The 19,655-nt window shown below is 45.0% G+C and overlaps 1 protein-coding gene across 1 annotated transcript in view; it reads left to right on the plus strand.

Annotated features, from left to right (window-relative positions):
- The first annotated feature begins 733 nt into the window (after positions 1-733).
- The window catches only part of LOC139277398 (MAP kinase-activated protein kinase 2-like), a 130,920-nt gene continuing 111,998 nt past the window's right edge, over positions 734-19,655 (plus strand). Inside the window, exon 1 of the mRNA XM_070895819.1 lies at positions 734-1,437. Coding sequence (XP_070751920.1) covers positions 1,219-1,437 — 219 coding nt within the window. The 5' untranslated portion in view covers positions 734-1,218. The remainder of the gene's footprint in view (positions 1,438-19,655) is intronic.

Genomic DNA, 19,655 nt, shown 5'->3' on the forward strand with positions numbered 1-19,655 from the left:
ATCACCACTACAGGCACCAGTCAAACCGTGATAGTGCCATCATTACAGGCATCAGTCACACAGTGACAGTGCCACCATTACAGGCACCAGTCCCACAGTGACAGTATCACCACTACAGGTACCAGTCACACAGTGACATTATCATCACTACAGGCATCAGTCACACAGTGACAGAGCCACCATTACAGGCACCAGTCACACAATGACATTATCACCACTACAGGCACCAGTCAAACCGTGATAGTGCCATCATTACAGGCATCAGTCACACAGTGACAGTGCCACCATTACAGGCACCAGTCCCACAGTGACAGTATCACCACTACAGGTACCAGTCACACAGTGACATTATCATCACTACAGGCATCAGTCACACAGTGACAGAGCCACCATTACAGGCACCAGTCACACAATGACTATCACCACTACAGGCACCAGTCAAACCGTGATAGTGCCATCATTACAGGCATCAGTCACAGAGTGACAGTGCCACCATTACAGGCACCAGTCCCACAGTGACAGTATCACCACTACAGGTACCAGTCACACAGTGACAGTGTCACCACTCACGGCCGTCAGTCACACAGTGACAGTATCACCACTTACGGCCGTCAGTCACACAGTGACAAAGGCACCAGTCACACAGTATCACCACTACAGGCACCAGTCACACAGTGACAGTATCACCACTACAGGCAATAGTCACACAGTGACAAAGGCACCAGTCACGCAGTGACAGAGCCGCACTATGGTGGGCTCAGCCAATCTCACATCACCGAGGGGCTATCCCCTCGCATCTGATTTCTCTCAGCGACAAAAAGTTTGACAGGCACTTCATTTTTCAGGATGACTGTGTCCTGGCAGCGCTTGGGGCATCCATTTCCGAAGATGACTGCTGGGGAAATTAGGAGAAAGGGGGAGTGCCTGGTGTGAATGCTCGCCCTTTGGCTGGAGCGGGTGCCTCTGCGAGCTGCTACTGTGGAAAGTGACCTTGCCCTGAGCTACCAGAACTGACGTGTTCAGGAAATCAGCTGATCGCGGAGTCCCGAGGCGGCGCTCAGAGCGGCACCTGCCCCCCAGCGGAGTCCGAGCCCAGAGCCGGACAGAGCGGCTGGCCCACGGCCCCTCCCCTGCTTTATGTTCCCCACCGGTTGAACAGTCGGCGCCCGGATCTGCTCAGCTCGGCTCGGGGTCATTAACGCGGTGCCCTCACTCACCATGCTCCATAACGGTAACGATCCAGCCGCGCTGTCGCCAGCCAAGTTGAGCAAAGCGGCGGGGGCCGGAGCCCCGAGCCTCCTCCAGCCCCGGTCCGAGATCAGGAAGAACGCCATCACCGACGATTACCGAGTGTCCACACACGTCCTGGGACTGGGGGTCAATGGCAAAGTGCTGGAGTGTGTCCACAAGAAAACAGGAGAGAAGTGCGCCTTGAAGGTACGGCTCAGCTGTGTGTGTGTGTGTGTGAAAGACTCGAGCATTGGCAGACACTGGACACAAATGGACTTCAGTGGGAAAAGTTTTAAGGAACTTTGATGTTAAAAGGAGAGAGCAAAAAAAGCTTATAGATTCTCGAAGTGGCAGAATAAACAATCTCATATGTGTCACTTGCAAAAATGCTGGGAGTTTGTTCAGTATTGTTGATGCCTTGTCGGATTTATCTCCCCTCCTCTCCTGGGTTAACTCTGTTTATGGGGCTGGGGTTCACGAATGCCAACTGCCCTCTAGCATTTCACCCACGCGGCTGTTGTTCATGTGTGAGTCCAGACAATGAAGCCCTGAAATTGCCATCCTTTAAAGGGGTAGAGAATAATTGCACAATCTGGGTGAGCAAGGAGAGGAATTTTGGGGCAGGACCCAACTATGCCAGATGTCCATCCCTTTCTTCCTGCATGTTAAAATTCTCGCCGGAAGTGGGGTTTCTTCTGTCTGGCCCCTCGTGTGCGGATGTCACAGAAAGGGGGGTGGGGTCTGGTGGGATGGTGCCATAATTTCGCCAGTTCCATCTCCATTTACCCCACCACAGTGTACACACTATTGAAGTATGAAGCGAGCAAGCATACTTGCTTGCCAGATGTTAATCATGGTGGAAGTGGAGCCACTAAGGTTCCCTATGGCATAGTGTTCAATTGCCTTTATAGTTAGAGTTTTTATATCTAGAGGGCTAGAATATAAAGGGGAGGAAGTTTTGCTCCAGCTATACAAAACCCGGGTTAGACCACATCTGGAGCACTGTACAGTTCTAGGCACCATACTTTGTAAAGTCTTGGATTGGCAGGGCAGATTCACCAAAATATTACCAGGGCTACAAAGATTAAATTATGAGATTATATAAACTAGGTTTGTGGAATATAGGATAAAAGGTGATTTGATCGAGGTTTTTAGGATGTTGAAATGAATTTATAGGACGGATAGAGAGGAACTGTCTCTGCTGGTGGGGGCAATGTTCCTTCTGAGCTGTTCGGCCGCGCATCTCTCTGCCGGTCCCGTGCAGTCCAGGACTGGCCTTTCCAATGTTAAATTTCGCGCATGTGCGAAACTGTGAATGGGCCGTGCAGCCCCTTAAAGGGGCCGCTCACCCAAAAGAAATTAAGGGGAACATTGGGTAGAGGAGTCTAGGGCAAGGGGACATAATCTGAAAACCAGAGTCATGCCATTTAGGAGAGAAGTTAGGAAACACTTCTTCACACAAAGGGTGGTAAAAGTGTGGCGCGCTCTCCCTTAAAAAGCAGGAGATGGTAGCTGAATTAATAATTTTAAATCTGAGATCGCTAGATTATTTGCTAGCCAATAGTCTTAAATGTTATGGAGCCTTAGCGGGCGGATGGAGTTGGGATATAGATCAGCCATGATCTCATTGAATGGGTGGACAGGCTCGAGGGGCTGAATAACCTAATCCTGTTCCTATGTTGGAGATAGCAGAAAATTGTAATGTGGAGGGCTACTGAAAGCCTTGCCTTGCCTGGCACAGTGGCTCCATTTACCTCTTTCCACCGAACCTCCTCGAAGAAGCAAACCCCCAATGATGCCATGGGGCCTTGCCCACAATATGCTAATGCCTCTAATCCTTGGATTTTGGTTCGGTTGGGGCACATCCATGGGCAGGCGGGAGTTCCCCAGGTCTGCCTTCAGAGGAACTTTGGAGCCTGTGTATCAAACTGACCAAGGGGAGCCTGACAGTCAAGCTGAACCTGTTCTCGCTCAATGTCCTTGTATATGAATGCATCAAGGATTGGTGTGAAAGAAGTCAGGAGCAAAAATCCTGGCTGTTTCTTTCCCACTCCCCATAAACCATGACATTAAGGGCCAGTTCTAAAGCCCCTGCCAGTCTCCCCAACTAAGACTAGCTAACTCGCCACAAACTAGGGGTCAAATCTGGGAGCGTCTTAACTTGTGTGGCTCAGCCAGTCACTGCTTTAAGGTAGCCCATCGAGCATTTAACAGCATGAGCGTGTTGTCTACAATCAGAATAGCAAGTACAGTTTGAGTTTGATTAGTGGCCCAAGCCTGCATGTTTCTTGTTGAGTAACAGAGATATTTCTAACTGATTTGAAGAGTGGGACCTCAGATCCCAGACTTTAATCGATTGGCCTGTTCTCAATGTCCCCTCTACCCCAACTGACTCAGCACAGTGTTTGAACGGTTTGTTGCATTTGGAGATGAATGGCAGCAGATGTGTCTGAATATGAACAGCATGCTGGTTATTTGCCTGATTTAAGATGTATCAGTATTTCAACTCAATCGCGTTTCCCAAGTTGCGTTAATAATTGAAGTTAAATAACAGTATCACTACTTTTATTGAAATCCTAATAAAGATATGAAATTTTCAGACTTTGTCTCCTTGAGTTGTGAAAAACACATGGAAGTAAAACTATTTATGCTATTCTAAATTTGGGCTGTGACTGAAGAGAACATTTTGAGTGTATAATGTTAAGGATGAAGTACTGGCGGGTACAGAAGGTCTGTTGCTGCTAGTGGGCGTGATTTGAGGGGAGGAATTAAAAGTATCGCACAAGAATCACGCTGTACACCATTAAAGATTACTGGCTTAAGTATTTTTCCAATGGCGTATGGATACCAAATAAGGCTAAAACGATGGTCGGGATTGTGATTGCTTTAAATGCTGAATATCTGTGGGGAAGATTGTGTTGTGTCTAAGAGATCATATGATTCAAGTATCTACAGTGTGGGGGAGCCAATTCCGTTAGTGCAGAAACTTACCTGGACTGTGAAGAACATGGTTGGGTTCGCCATGTTCTAATGTATTACCGGAGAATAGATAGAGCATTCACGTTGGAGCTGGTGGTTTAACGCACTGGAGGGTCAGTGGACTGACGATTTTCCGACAAGCTGCCTTGCAGATGAGGCTCCGCCATATTTGCCCACAATGTAAATGCAGCCAGAATCCAGAGATGGGGGTCTGTTCTGACACTGGAGCAAAATGGACGGAGATTCCCTCCGGGAGTGAGTCTGTTCAGGCCTTAATACCCACTGCGTGACATAATCTCCGTAAATTGTGACTGTCTCTAACACAGACCTCATGAGTTGTATCACATGTGGGTTATGTTTATAAGCTGCCACTTGCTCGCATTTTTTGAGTTCTAACTTAAAAAAAATCATTTGGACAGTTAACATTTTTTCTGGATGCATTTAGTGGCTCGAATGTAGCGAGAAGCTCAGAATGGCAAACATTCTCAGTCACGTGAAGCGGCCCAAAGAAAATATTGTTTATTTTTCCAAAAGATTTTTAAGAGTAAAACGTTTTAAAATAAAGGACACCCATCAAACGCATGCTGCATGACTAACACACTAACCCACAACCTGCCCTAAAGAGACTTTAAAAAAAGCTGGAGGCATAGGTTAGATGTAACTAACATTGTACAAAAGTACATACATTTCCCACCACCCAATGTTCGCTTCTATTAATATTTTTGACACATCCTGGAAAGTAATGTGCAATAAACTGGTGATTTAAAACAAATATTGGAGGGAGTGGGCTATGTTTCTTGTCCAAGACACCCAAACCTTTCCTTGATCAGACCGTCCCAGTGCTGCTCCCTAACTTGTGCACAAGAACAGATGGGAGTAATTTAGCTCCGAGTCAATTGATTTTAAACCTCCCCCATCCCTCCTGCTTTCTGCTGGTGTTCCCTTTGGCAATGTGGCTCAAGTTAGGAACTGGCTATGAGAAATTCACCAGCAAGAATCCATATTCTGTTATTCCTGACTGGACATTTATTTTTTTTAAGTTATTTTGCTTGCAGTTAGTGGTAAACTTTCCTGAGAACTAAGCATTATCTTTTCTTTCACTCCGAAGGGATAGTTAATAGCAACAAGACGTCTTAGGGGGAGAAATTGGGTTATGCCCCGTTTGGGGGAGTTCACCGAATTAGGGTGGAACTTCCTGCGCCCGGCGTGAAGGTCCCGCTCCGGCCGCGAAATTCGGATTACTGCCACTCACAGGAAGCGGAGTGCAATGCAGCGCTGACGCGTTTTACCGCCCCTCCGCGGGGTGCCGTGGCCGCAGCCCAGCACCCAAACGAAGTGTCGGGCTGCACGATGGCAGCCTGGACCACGCGACAGGCAAGCGGAGCAGGCCAACTGTTGAGTTGGCCAAAGGAAAAAAATGGTGGCACGCAGCGCACATCGCCCTGCAACACCAGCCTCACGGGGCACGAGGCAATTTGCGCTATGGGGTGTAAAGGGGTTGCCGCACACTGTGATGTCATCATCGCCGGAGGTCTGGGGAGCTACTAGCGGGGTGCAATTTCACAGGAGTCGTTAGCACACCCACCCCCGCACCACTCCCTCCCACCCCCCTGCCCCGCCTTCCCGGCGAAAACAATTTTGCATCCCATTCATCTCTCCCAACCCCGCCCCCCCGGAGGCACTAACAGGAGGATCAGAACCAGGCAATTTCGGCTCTTTAATGTTTCAACTTTTTGATAGCTTAAAATCAGTCTAAGGGAGAGCTGGTGTCAATCATTATGGGACTTAAAATTGCTTTCCTATTTTGTTCAGTTTCTGAGACTATCCTGCTGAAGTGTCGAGTCGTGAGCAGAGACAGGCACTCCACACTGGCAGAAGGGGAAATTGCATCAGAAGCCTCCACCAAGCTGATCTCATCCACCTCCTGGAATCCATCTTCATTACATTAACAGTGACCATGAGCTGTCTGCCTGTCTCAGCCTACAACACAGGGAATGTGTGAGCTGGGCTTGGCAGTGAGGGTGGGGGGGTGGGGTGGGATGGAGTTGTAGAAATAAGGTTGGATCCCTTACAAGAAACCGGCATGTCTTAGAATGTAGCCGATGGGGGTGTGGCATAGTATCATGTCTCGTGTGAAAATGACAGGCAGGAAAATATGATGTGGTCTGTAAGGCCTGTGTCACACGGCCATGATGCCTGCAGCATTAATGATTTGATACTCTCTACCCACCAGCAGCCACGTAATCTCATGGGAGAGGCAAAAAAACAGATAAAAGCCCAGGGCAAAGCAAATCTGGAAAATTGCTCTCCCACCCCTTTAGGTAATTGAAAAGTCCTTCAGACTACATTGACCATGTTTATATACCGGGTATTTCACCTACCTTTTATAAGACATGACCTCAGCCACCGCCAGGAATGGCATATGTGGCAATATAATTAAATGGGCCACGTCATGTCTCAAAAAATAGAGTTGAAGTTAATCTCACAAGCGCAAACTGGGCATGGGTCTGCAGCAAAATTTAGCAGCATGCCATCTGCCTATTTGAACAGCAGGTTGAGTTTGTAAACCCAGGTGAATAGTGTTAGAAGTGATGTTGCTAAAGCACCTTTGAGCGGAGAGAGTCATGTGTAGAGCACACAGTTGTAATATTTTTGTTCATTGTGTTTTTTTTAATATTCTCCCCTCCTCTTCAAATAGTGCTGACTCGGGCAGGGTTCAGTTCCACAAGGTTCAGGTGCTCTCCAGTTCCTCGTCCCAGTGTCCATTCTGCAGAGTGTTAGAATGTTGTGTGACCGTGGGTAATAGCCAAGCTCAGTTCTGTTCGCGTCCAGTGTCCAAATGTGCACTTTCCTCCTGCAGTCACTAGCGATTGATCAGGAGGAGAACCCTGGCTGATTGCAATCAGGCCAATTGTATTTGCTATATTTGTGGCATTGGTTGCGATCAGCTAACTGGGGACAGACCTTCTTGGTTAGTATAGCTTGGCTAATTACTGCCTTAACCAGCTGTGCCATCAGTAGAGCTGTAGAATATTTTCATTTTAACATCTCTTATGCCGGGTACAGACCATTAAATATTTGTATCCAATGATCTCTCATTTTCATAATTCAGACACAAGTGCTGGAACTGTTTCCTTCTTCACTAAAGTACCCACCCTCTCCCTCCCCCCCACCCAGATGTGCTTCTGCTTCTGCTTCTGTTCCCTCGGAAATGCTGCTTTGTAGCTGGCTGTAAGAATTGGTGGGCCCATTTTTCTCTCCAGTGCAGAATTAGTGCAGGTGTCCATCTTCTACTCTGCAGTATGGTGAGGCCTCCTACCACCTGATACACATTTTAATGTGTCTCAGCATCAGGCTAAAATCCCGACTTTGTAAATGTATATTAAAGTCAGCTGTTGAGGAGCTGGAATGTTTTTACTCAGCAAATTGTTTTTTTACACAGCGAGTTATGATCCGGAATACACTCCTGAAAGGCGGAAGTAGATTCAATAATAACTTTCAAAAAGGAATTGGATAAATATTTGGAAAGGAAACATTTGCAGGGCTATGGGGAAAGAGCGGAGGAATGGGACTAATTGGACAGCACTGGCATGATGGGCTGAATGGCCTCCTTCTGTGCGATTATTTCTATGGTTTTGAGTGCCCCCTGGTAAAGTGGTTTAACTTCATTAGAGCTGCCAGTTTTTTGTCCAGTCCAGATGTGGGAATGGGTGGAGGCATTTTTAAAATCACTGTGCAAGTATGAAATGGATTCACTCATACATGCAAGTAGCAATTTTTTAATGCAACAATTGAAATCTGCACTTTTTCTGGTTTTTTTGAAAGATCTAAATTATTGGCTGCCACCCCCAAAAGTGACTGGGTGAGCATGGTTGACAAAGTGGGGGCACATCAAGTCAGTGAAGAAATGATGGCCTCTGTTCTGGTTGTCTTGCGGACTGCCTTTGCTGTGATCCTGACTTCTTCCTGTGCTGTAATGCATCAACAGAACAAGAGTACCGGCTCTGTCAGTTTGAGGTTTACCATGATCAGCAGCTGGCTTCGATATTTTAGGATCTCACACACCCACATGACGCAGACTGGGATGAGAGTGCGTGATATGGTTCCGAATGGAAATGAAGAGGTAGCTGCCATTCCAGGGTTGGGAATTAATGATTTCGCCCAGGGCACAGTTAGGCTTCCACTTAAGTGGTTTTGGGTGTACATTGACACATTAGTTTGAAATTTACCTTTTTAATGTTGGAAGAAAGCAGGCTCTCTCCCATTTGTGCTCCTAATATTAAAATGAGTCCCCTAATGCTCCACTCTCACCCGCCCCTACCCCCACCCCACCCGTGGAGTTTTACATGTGTCCAAGCTCCTTTGTGGCTGCTCTCAGTACAACCTGCAGTATAACTCCAGTCTGCTGACTGTTCACTTCACGGATCTGAGTTAAATTCTGTCTTGTCTTTCTGTGTGATCTTTGTTCAGGCATCCTTCATCCTCAATATTACAGTATATTGTGCTCAATTGCAGAATTCAGTCGCAAGCTGAAATATAGCTCCAATAGGTTAGCCAAAATGTGCTTGTGGTTTTTTTTAGCATGATAGTTTCTGGCACAATTTTGCAAGAGTGGCTTGCCCGTGGGAAAATCTCAACATCATCTATAAATGTTCCCCTTTTGGCCTACCTGAGTGAGGAAGTGGACAGATGATCTGGTCCCAGGACTCTCACACTGGTTCCTCTCTCAGATGCTTGTTTTTTTTCTTTATCAGCCCCCAAACTCTTTGCTGCAGGGGACCACATCGCTGGTACTGAGACACTGGACTGTGGTGAATTTGGTCCAAATCTGTGCTGTAATCTAAAGCGTGCTATAAGTGCTGACTGGTGTAAGCAGAATGATTGCTTGGTAAATCGATTACTTGTGAGTTTATCCTCTCAGCTGGGTGTCTGACACGCATGGAAAGCCACCACTGTGTTAGAGACTCTCAGGAATCTGGTTGCCTGATCATGGAATGCAGCCTCTACATTGGGAACTTTCATGGTTCAGAATCTTTTGACCATTTTTATAACCGAGAGGATTTTTTTAAAAAGTTACTTTAAATGCAATGTTTTAAAAGTATGCTGTATTACTGCAAGTTCAAAAAACAATAGGTAGTTAAGATGCTAATGGGCTATCTTGATTTTATTACTGCATAGACTGTAAATGCTAAACAATTTGGTGTATTTTCTCCATAATTGATGTGCACCTCATGCCCATAGAATTGAACGTAACATAAGAAATAGGAGCAGGAGTAGGCCATACTGCCCCTCAAGCCTGCTGCATCATTTAATACGATCATGGCTGATCCAATCATGGACTCAGGTCCACTTCCCTGCCCGCTCCCCATAACCCCTTATTACCTTATCAGTTAAGCAACTGTCTCTCTTTGTCTTAAATTTATTCGATGACCCAGCCTCCACAGCTCTCTGGGACAGAGAATTCCATAGATTTACAAACCTCTGAGAGAAGAAATTCCTCCTCATCTCAGTTTTAAATGGGCGGCCCCTTATTCGAAGATTATACCCCCTAGTTCTAGTCTCCCCTATCAGTGGAAACATCCTCTCTGCATCCACCTTGTCAAGCCCCCTCATAATCTTATACGTTTCAATAAGATCACCTCTCATTCTTCTGAATTCCAATGAGTAGAGACCCAACCTACTGAACCTTTCCTCGTAAGTCAATCCCCTCATCTCCAAAAATAACCTGGTGTACCTTCTCTGAACTGCTTCCAAAGCAAGTATATCCTTTCTTAAATATGGAAACCAAAACTGCATGAAGTATTCCAGGTGTGGCCTCACCAATACCCTGTATAACTGTAGCAAGATGTCTCTGCTTTTATACTCCATCCCCTTTGCAATAAAGGCCAAAATTCCATTGACCTTCCTCACCACCTGCTGTACCTGCATACTAACCTTTTATGTTTCATATACTAACCTTTTGTTTTGGAAGGTTTTGGATCTCTTTCAGATGTGAATGTTCAGAAAACAAAGTAGAATTTCAGACACCTATAAAACAATTTAGCTTTTGCAACAGAAGGTGCAGCTAGAGGGAAAAAGGCAGGCTCAAAAAAAGTCAGGATGCAGAGGAGTTATTCTGTTGAAGTTAAGGAAGAAGACTTATTGAAGTTAGGTAACGTAGCATACCCACTATTTTTATAAATACATTTACAGACCCAGCTAATGGAATCTGATCATAACTGTTGCTAAGTCTCTACACTTGATTGTCGAATAAAGCAGCTTAACAATTGGAACCAAGCCTCGCCTCATCTAGTGTTAACTTGTTCTTCGGAGAACTTGAAGAAATACATGGGCAAAAGACATGGATATCCAGTTCTGGTTGCAAGGGCTTTCATTGTTACACTCCCAGGTGTTGCTACTGTACAAGTAGAAATAGGACAGCGTGGGTCAACTCCCATTACAAATAAGACACTCCGGTCATTTACAGGAGCAATTGATCTCACTGAATCTAGTACCACTGAACCTGATAAGCTATCTACAATAGACCGAAATCATAACAGTGACACACCTCATTTACCTACATGCAGAAAGCATAGTCACAGGTTAGCAGAACCAAAGCTTGGGAATCCCAAATTGTGCACAGAACTATTGCTGAAGTTTAACCATTACTCTCTGCAATTTTTATAAGTGTCCTAGACTTGGGTGTATGGAGCAGCTGCAGATTATACAAAACTTGGTAAAGTAGATGATCATGATGAGGATAGTTATAAGCTTCAGGGGGACATCGACAGGATGTAAAATGGGCAGAAGCATGGCAGATGCAGTTCAATGCAGAGAAGTGTAAAGCGATGTACTTTGGGAGGACTAAATGGAAAGACAGCCTACTATAAATGGTACAATTTTGCAAAGTGTCGATGAGCAGAGAAACCTTGGTGTCCATATACACAAATCCTTACAGATGTCAGGGAAAGTTGATGAAGTGGTCAAAAAAGCATATGGGCTACTTGGGTTTATAAATAGAGGAATAGAATATAAAAGCAAAGAGATCAAGCTAGAATTTTATTTATCACTGGTTAGGCCTCAGCTGGCGTATTGTGGACAATTCTGGGCGCCACATTTCAGGAAAGATGTAGGCATTAGGAAGGGTGCAGAGGAGGTTTGCCAGGATGTTACCAGAGATGAAGGTCTTCAGTTATGAGGAGAGGTTGGAAAAGTTAGGCCTGTTCTCCTTGGAATAGAAAAGGTTAACAGGTGACCTAATAGAGGTTTTCAAGATAATGACAAGTTTTGATAGGGTAAATATTCCCTCTGACAAGTGGGTCAATAACTGGAGGTCATAGATTCAAAGTCATTGGCAAAAGATCTGGAGGCGGAGATGAGAAATGTTTTCACTCAGAGTTGTCGGGATCTGGAATGCTCTGCCTGAAAAGGTGGTGGAAGCTGATTCGATAAATAATTTTAAAACATCGTTGGGCAGATACTTGGGGTTGAGCAACTTACAAGGTTACAGGCAAAAAGCGGAGATGTGGGACTAAGCACGGCTGTTCTTTCAATGAGCCATCACAAGCACGGCGGGCCGAATGGCGGCCTCCTCCTGTGCTGCAACTAAGCATCTAAGCTTAAACAATACAGTTTATTGGGAAAACACTGGGCAGTGATTTTACATGGTTATATAAGAATCCTGGTTCAGTGACCGATCTACTCCTTTAAATTCCATTACTGAGCCAGGCTGGCTGATCAATTGCCAGCCATACTCTTGACGTACTGCAGTCCTCCCTGTTTCAGATGTCAGATTACTGAGCCTACCACAGAGGATTGACTTAGCTCAAAACTTGCCAGGCAGGTCACCTTGCTGTCAATCTCAAAGCGATTCCTGCAAAAGCACTCCCCATTCCCTCCAAATCACTACTTGGCAATTGATCATTATTGATTTGAACCCTCGCTAGGTAGACAACAAGTAGCTGGAGTTTATCTCAAGTGGCACGGTAAGCCGCATAGCTCACCATGAAATGTGAGTGTATTACCACCATTGCCCTGACCACAGCATGACACTGAATGGTGGTTGCATCAGTTGAAGGTGCAGTTTCAGTGATAGCTGCTTTGTCTGTCTGCAGCTCATGGTAGGCGCTGAGCTCTGGATATACGCACACAGGTTCTCATATTTGACCTCCAGATAATGTTTTCCAGTACCTGTTGTCTAGACTGAGTTTCCTCATCAGTTGTATGATGAACATTTGCCTTCAGCATGGTGGAAAGGTCTAGACAGGGAGGTTTACATAATGCAAGCTAGCTTGATGCTCTAGACGTCCATGTGCAGTGCCACGTACCAGACTCATTCATTACCAGCTGCTTAATCCGGGGCTTTGCCTGATGGCTTTGGTATAGAGGTGTGCTCGCAGCGAGGCTAACTTTCCCTCCAAGGTATTCAGTGACTCGTTGGTGTAGGCCACAGCCCTCCCTTGCCACAAATTCATCTCTCAGCTTGGTCCTGGATTTCACATGTTGACTGAAGGAAGCCCTTTCATTACATGGCTAGGAATTCTGAACCATGAAGGAAAACTATTTGGACATGTATCTTGTATTCCATAAACTTAACCTGTATTGGGACTTTGGTCTTTCTTATCTTTTTTCAATGGCAGCACTTCTTAATACAACATTTAAGATGGAAGGGAAGGAAGGAGGGGAGGTGGAGTCACTGTGCTAGTTAAAGATAACATAATGGCAGAAGAAAAAAGGATTTTACTAGCATTAAGGTAGATACATAATCCATATGAGTTGAGTTAAAAGGTAAGGGACCCAACCCATCACCCTAATAGGGGTACACAATAGATTATCAAATAGTGGAAGGGAATTGGAGTAAGAAATATATAGGCAAATCTATGAGGTGAGTGGCAGGCATAGAATATTAATTATGGGAGATTTCAAGTACCCCCAAATAAACTGGCAGGAAGAAGTGGTGAGAGGAGAAAAAGGAATCAAGTTTTTACAGTGTATGCAGGACTCCTTTCTTGCTCAGTACGCAAGAAGACCAACCAGAAAAGGATCACTGCTGGATCCTGTAATGGGTAATGAACTGGAACAGATCGGAGAAGTAAGAGTAGGAGGGCATCTTGGTAGTAGTGATCACAACAGAGTAAGGTAATAGAGGGGAAAAGAGCAGATTATGAGGAAATGAGCGTGAAACTAAAGACGGTAAACTGGGAGAAAAACTTGAAAAACAAAGACAGAAAAATAGCGGAAAATGTTTAAAAGGATAATCAATAGGGTTTAAGGGAAATGTATTGCACTAAAAACCAAAAACAACCAAGCTAATTATGGGGCACATGGGTGAATAAAGAACTAAAGGAAAAGTTGAATCTAAAGAAAAAGATATATCAGAAGTACTTGGATACTAAAGGAGAGGAGAACAAAGGGGAATACAAAACACTTAGAGAGAAGTTATTAAAATCAGGAAGACAAAGAGAAATTACTGAATTAAATTATTACAGCATTTAATAATAAATAATAATATGTTCTATAGACTCATTAAAAAAACAAAAGGAAAATTAAGTGGGGATAGGGACACTAAAGGATGAGCAAGATAAATTCACAGGTCACAACAGAAATGGCTGACTTATTGAATAACTACTTAGCCTCAATTTTTATTAAAGAAGTAACAAAAGTGACACTTCACTAGAGGATGAGATTATAAAGAATATTAATACAGTTGGGATAGAAAGGGAGAAAATAATTGAGAAACTAGCAAAATTAAAAGAGGATTAAAACCCGAGGATTAAAACCCAAGGCTTCATGATATGCAATCTTGCATACTCAAGGAAACTAGGGCGAAAATAGAAGGTATGTTCTGTAGAAGAGGGGATAGTGCCAGTGACTGGCGGAGAGTTAATGTTATTCCTATAAACAGAAAGGGAGATAGAACAATACCTAGGAATTATAGACCAGTCACCTTTACATCAGTGATGGGAAAGATACTGGACGCTGTACTAAAATAAGTGATAGAAGAGCCTCTAGAGACAGAAAATATAATAAAAAATAGCATGGATGCCGAAAGGCAAAGTAATGCTCAACTAACCTGATAGAATTCTTTGTAGAAGTAACAGAAAGAGTAGACAAGAGTAATGTAGTAGATGCCATGTATTTGAATTTTCAAAAGGCCTTCAATAAGGTACCACATGGTAGGCTCCGCTTGTGGTAGAATCTAAAACTAGGGGCCATAAATAGAAGATAGTTACTAATAAATCCAATAGGGAAGTAGAGAGAAATTTCTTTACTCAGAGAGTTGTTAGAATGTGGAACTCTACCTTTCAAAACAAAACTAGATGAGTACATGAGAGAAAAGGGGATAGAAAGATACGCTGAAAGGCTGAGACGAGGTAGATGGAATGGAGGAGATTCGTGTGGAGCGTAAACAGCAGCACAGACTAGTTAGGCTGAATGGCCTGTTTCTGTGCTATATATTCTATGTAAAATTCCAAACGATTCCATCAAGGCTGAAGTTTGCATTCACCAGAACCCCAGGTATCAATATGAATCAACAATTGAGACAGATGCCCTTGTGCCCTGTAATAGTAGCTTTGAGATCCCTTCTTGACTCATGTATAGCCATAATAAAACATTTGGGAGCACAAACCACCTATTCTACTGGATAGCTATTGTTAGTGATGGTGGATAAAGCTCATTATACCCCAGGTGAGTGTACTAACAATACAGTGTCATCTGAATGTTTTGTGGCAGAGGAGCAGCGAGAGATCGTGGCAGAGGTGTGGTGAATGTTTGTGGCGGAGGAGCGGCAAGAGATCGTGGCGGAGGTGCGCAAATGAGGGTACAGGGCCCAGAAGATCAGAGGGCCCAGGGGCAGCATGGGCCAGCCCATACTGCGATATGTGTGCACACTAGGTCCATGCAGCAGAGCAGGTCTCCAGTCGTCCTAGTTAACCCTTGCCACTGGATAAAGGCCTAGCTCTGTCAAGCCCGTGTGGTGGCTGATGCGCAACGGTCACCACACGTTAAAAAAATCAACGCACCAGCATCTTCCACCCTTCAATTGGAGTTCAGGACTGGAACATCGGTTCCTTCATTGAAATATCTGCAAACTCATCCTTTTTGGTGTGGAAGCAAGTCATCCTCGTTCGAGGGAGCGCCTATGATGATGATGCTGATGTCATCTGAGAAAAGAAAAGCCCAATACTTTGTGGAAGCACCTTCACCACACAGACTGTAGCGGTTCAAGAAGGCAGCTCACCACCATTTTCTCAAGGACAATTAGGGATGGCAATAAATGCTGGTCTTGCCAGCGACGCCCATGTCTCAGGAATGAGATGAATACATTAAAAAAAACTTTCAGAAATACTCGTGGCAGACACTGCCAAGTCCACCCCTTATGATCACATCCAACACTTCATTGACAAAGATATCAAATAAGATGGTTGACAGTGGACAATCTTCCCTTGCTCCTCCTTTTGAGAAAGATGGATTCATTGAATATCTTCTCTACCCTCACAGAGATGTTGATATGTGGATAAAATCCAAGATTGTCCATGTTCTCTTAATGCTTCCAGTTTTCTCACGAGGGTCGTGTGAGGCAGCTGAAAATTGATGGAAGCCACGTATCGCCTTCTCTGAGCCGCACAGCAGACTGCAATCTTATATAGAGCCACCACCCATCCTACCCGTTCCACACAAGAGCAAAACGCAGCTTGTTTTGGGAGTTCAAACCACCTTCCTGAGCAGAATGAATGCTGCACCATTTCCTGCTCAGCGTGCTCTGTTTCAGCTCATGGGCAGAATAGAAGGAAGGGGTGACTTTAATGCAGTATTTTTCGACTGGCCTGTGACAAAGCAAAGCAACAAAGAGACTTAAAAGGGAAACTGTCTTGCAGATACATCTTATCTGATCATCACCTACTAACCAAAATGATATAAGGCCTCAAGGAAGGAAATTTGAAACATAGAAACATAGAAAATAGGTGCAGGAGTAGGCCATTCGGCCCTTCTAGCCTGCACCGCCATTCAATGAGTTCATGGCTGAACATGCAACTTCAGTACCCCATTCCTGCTTTCTCACCATACCCCTTGATTCCCCTAGTAGTAAGGACTTCATCTAACTCCTTTTTGAATATATTTAGTGAATTGGCCTCAACAACTTTCTGTGGTAGAGAATTCCACAGGTTCACCACTCTCTGGGTGAAGAAATTCCTCCTCATCTCGGTCCTAAATGGCCCCCTTATCCTTAGACTGTGTCCCCTGGTTCTGGACTTCCCCAACATTAGGAACATTCTTCCTGCATCTAACCTGTCTAACCCCGTCAGAATTTTAAACGTTTCTATGAGGTCCCCTCTCATTCTTCTGAACTCCAGTGAATACAAGCTCAGTTGATCCAGTCTTTCTTGATAGGTCAGTCCCGCCATCCCGGGAATCAGTCTGGTGAACCTTCGCTGCACTCCCTCAATAGCAAGAATGTCCTTCCTCAGGTTAGGAGACCAAAACTGTACACAATACTTCAGGTGTGGCCTCACCAAGGCCCTGTACAATTGTAGCAACACCTCCCTGCCCCTGTACTCAAATCCCCTCGCTATGAAGGCCAACATGCCATTTGCTTTCTTAACCGCCTGCTGTACCTGCATGCCAACCTTCAATGACTGATGTACCATGACACCCAGGTCTCTTTGCACCTCCCCTTTTCCTAATCTGTCACCATTCAGATAATAGTCTGTCTCTCTGTTTTTACCACCAAAGTGGATAACCTCACATTTATCCACATTATACTTCATCTGCCATGCATTTGCCCACTCACCTAACCTATCCAAGTCGCTCTGCAGCCTCATAGCATCCTCCTTGCAGCTCACACTGCCACCCAACTTAGTGTCATCCGCAAATTTGGAGATACTACATTTAATCCCCTCGTCTAAATCATTAATGTACAGTGTAAACAGCTGGGGCCCCAGCACAGAACCTTGCAGTACCCCACTAGTCACTGCCTGCCATTCTGAAAAGTCCCCATTTACTCCTACTCTTTGCTTCCTGTCTGACAACCAGTTCTCAATCCATGTCAGCACACTACCCCCAATCCCATGTGCTTTAACTTTGCACATTAATCTCTTGTGTGGGACCTTGTCGAAAGCCTTCTGAAAGTCCAAATATACCACATCAACTGGTTCTCCCTTGTCCACTCTACTGGAAACATCCTCAAAAAATTCCAGAAGATTTGTCAAGCATGATTTCCCTTTCACAAATCCATGCTGACTTGGACCTATCATATTACCTCTTTCCAAATGCACTGCTATGACATCCTTAATAATTGATTCCATCATTTTACCCACTACCGATGTCAGGCTGACCGGTCTATAATTCCCTGTTTTCTCTCTCCCTCCTTTTTTAAAAAGTGGAGTTACATTGGCTACCCTCCACTCCATAGGAACTGATCCAGAGTCAATGGAATGTTGGAAAATGACTGTCAATGCATCCACTATTTCGAAGGCCACCTCCTTAAGTACTCTGGGATGCAGTCCATTAGGCCCTGGGGATTTATCGGCCTTCAATCCCATCAATTTCCCCAACACAATTTCCCGACTAATAAGGATTTCCCTCAGTTCCTCCTCCTTACTAGACCCTCCGACCCCTTTTATATCCGGAAGGTTGTTTGTGTCCTCCTCAGTGAATACCGAACCAAAGTACTTGTTCAATTGGTCCGCCATTTCTTTGTTCCCCGTTATGACTTCCCCTGATTCTGACTGCAGGGGACCTACGTTTGTCTTTACTAACCTTTTGAGGTAGAGGTTTTGTTTTTAATTAACATGTTTCACAAGTTGACTACTTGTAGGAGCTACTCTACCAATATCAGTGAGTGGAGGCTTAACCGTGTACCACTGAGTGTAAAAATTCGGATTTATGTCTTCCCTTCCCTCTTTTTTATTAATGATCTTGCTTTTGCCTACATCACTTGCTTTCTCTGGGGTTCAAATTTCATTAGAAGTATTGAATAGATTTTAATATGTGTGCTGAAAGCCGTACCTCTACAGTGTGGGGATTCAGAATGAAGGCAGTTAAATGTATGAGGAAGGGCATGTATTGGCATACAGGCAGGAGAAGTGTAGAGCAGTTGTTAAAGATTTAGATTATCATGGAGAATATCTTTAGTCGTGTGCTTATTCAATCAGCATCCTTATCGCCCTTCAAGGAAGTGGGTTTGATTGCTTGGGTCTGGTGCCAGATGGTGCATCATGTGTAACTGGAAGCCCCTGCAAATCTCATTAATGTCCTACCGCGAGGATTCAGTTTCACATTCCCCTGCAGTCAGATGTTCCTGCAGTAGAGGATGGGTTCAGCAGACAGATCCAGCCACGTCTCGCATGCACACCAGGCTGAACCATAGGGTGTGGAAAGTATCCTATATGTACTTGGCTTGCCACCGTTTACTTGTTCTCTGTAATTCACCTTCAATCTTCTATTTATTCCTAAAGGGCTAGATTGTCAGCTTTGCACATTTCGGGGCAGTAATGGCGGTGGGGCGGTAAAGTTTTCACCTGGGAATAGTTTGCGCCTCAGTCAGCAAAATTGGGCCCCGAGTGTGGGGCGGAGCGTTAAGGGAGGCATTGCACACCTCTCTTAGGGTGCTAGGCCGGCTGAGCATACGAAAGTCCCGAGCTCTGCTACCGGCCTGGGAGCGCTGGGGGGAAAAAAACCTGGAAAAAAAAACTACCAAAAACCTGAAAAAAAAACCCAAAACATTCCTAATGCATTGTCCATGCCACCACAACATAAATGGCAAAAAGAAATAAAAGAAAAAACAATCATACTTACCTGAGGTGGACATTACGTACATCACTGCAGCTGGTATAGGTCAGACCGCCGTTTTCACAGGTGGTCCCACCAGGGCGCGCTATGCAGTCAAAAACCGGTCCCAAAAACGGCGGCGGGGCGCTGGAAGCTTCCGCCCGCCCGGAAGAGCTCACCGCCGCCATTGCCACTCCTCCGGGGCAAAAACGGAGACAGACAAGACCACAAAATCCAGCCTAAAGTCTCTCCAGCCAAGCAGATGAGCTGGAGATTTGTACCACGCCTCCGCCAGTGATACTCTATCTTACCCAGGGGAGGTATGTGAGGGAAACCAATGTGACTCTTATTTCTAATCCTCCCTCTCTCTCTGCAATTGGCTTTGATTTAGTTTGTCCACACAGCTCCATGTGATTAGAGCTCAGTGCACACTAGCGACACCCAACTCTACCTCACCACCACTTCTCTCGACCACACCACTGTATCTACTGCTTGTCAGACTGCTTGTCCAACATCCAATACTGAATGAGCTGAAATTTCCTCTAACTAAATACTGGGAAGACCAAAGCCATTGTCTTTGTTCCCTCCCCACTGACTCCATCCCTTTACCTGGCAACTGTCTGAGGGTGAATCACACTGTTCGCAACCTTAGTGTCATATTTGAGCCCGAAGTGAGCTTCCAATCACATATCCGC

The sequence above is a fragment of the Pristiophorus japonicus genome, chromosome 12 (genome assembly GCF_044704955.1).
Source record: "Pristiophorus japonicus isolate sPriJap1 chromosome 12, sPriJap1.hap1, whole genome shotgun sequence".
In the NCBI taxonomy this organism is placed as follows: Eukaryota; Metazoa; Chordata; class Chondrichthyes; family Pristiophoridae; genus Pristiophorus; species Pristiophorus japonicus.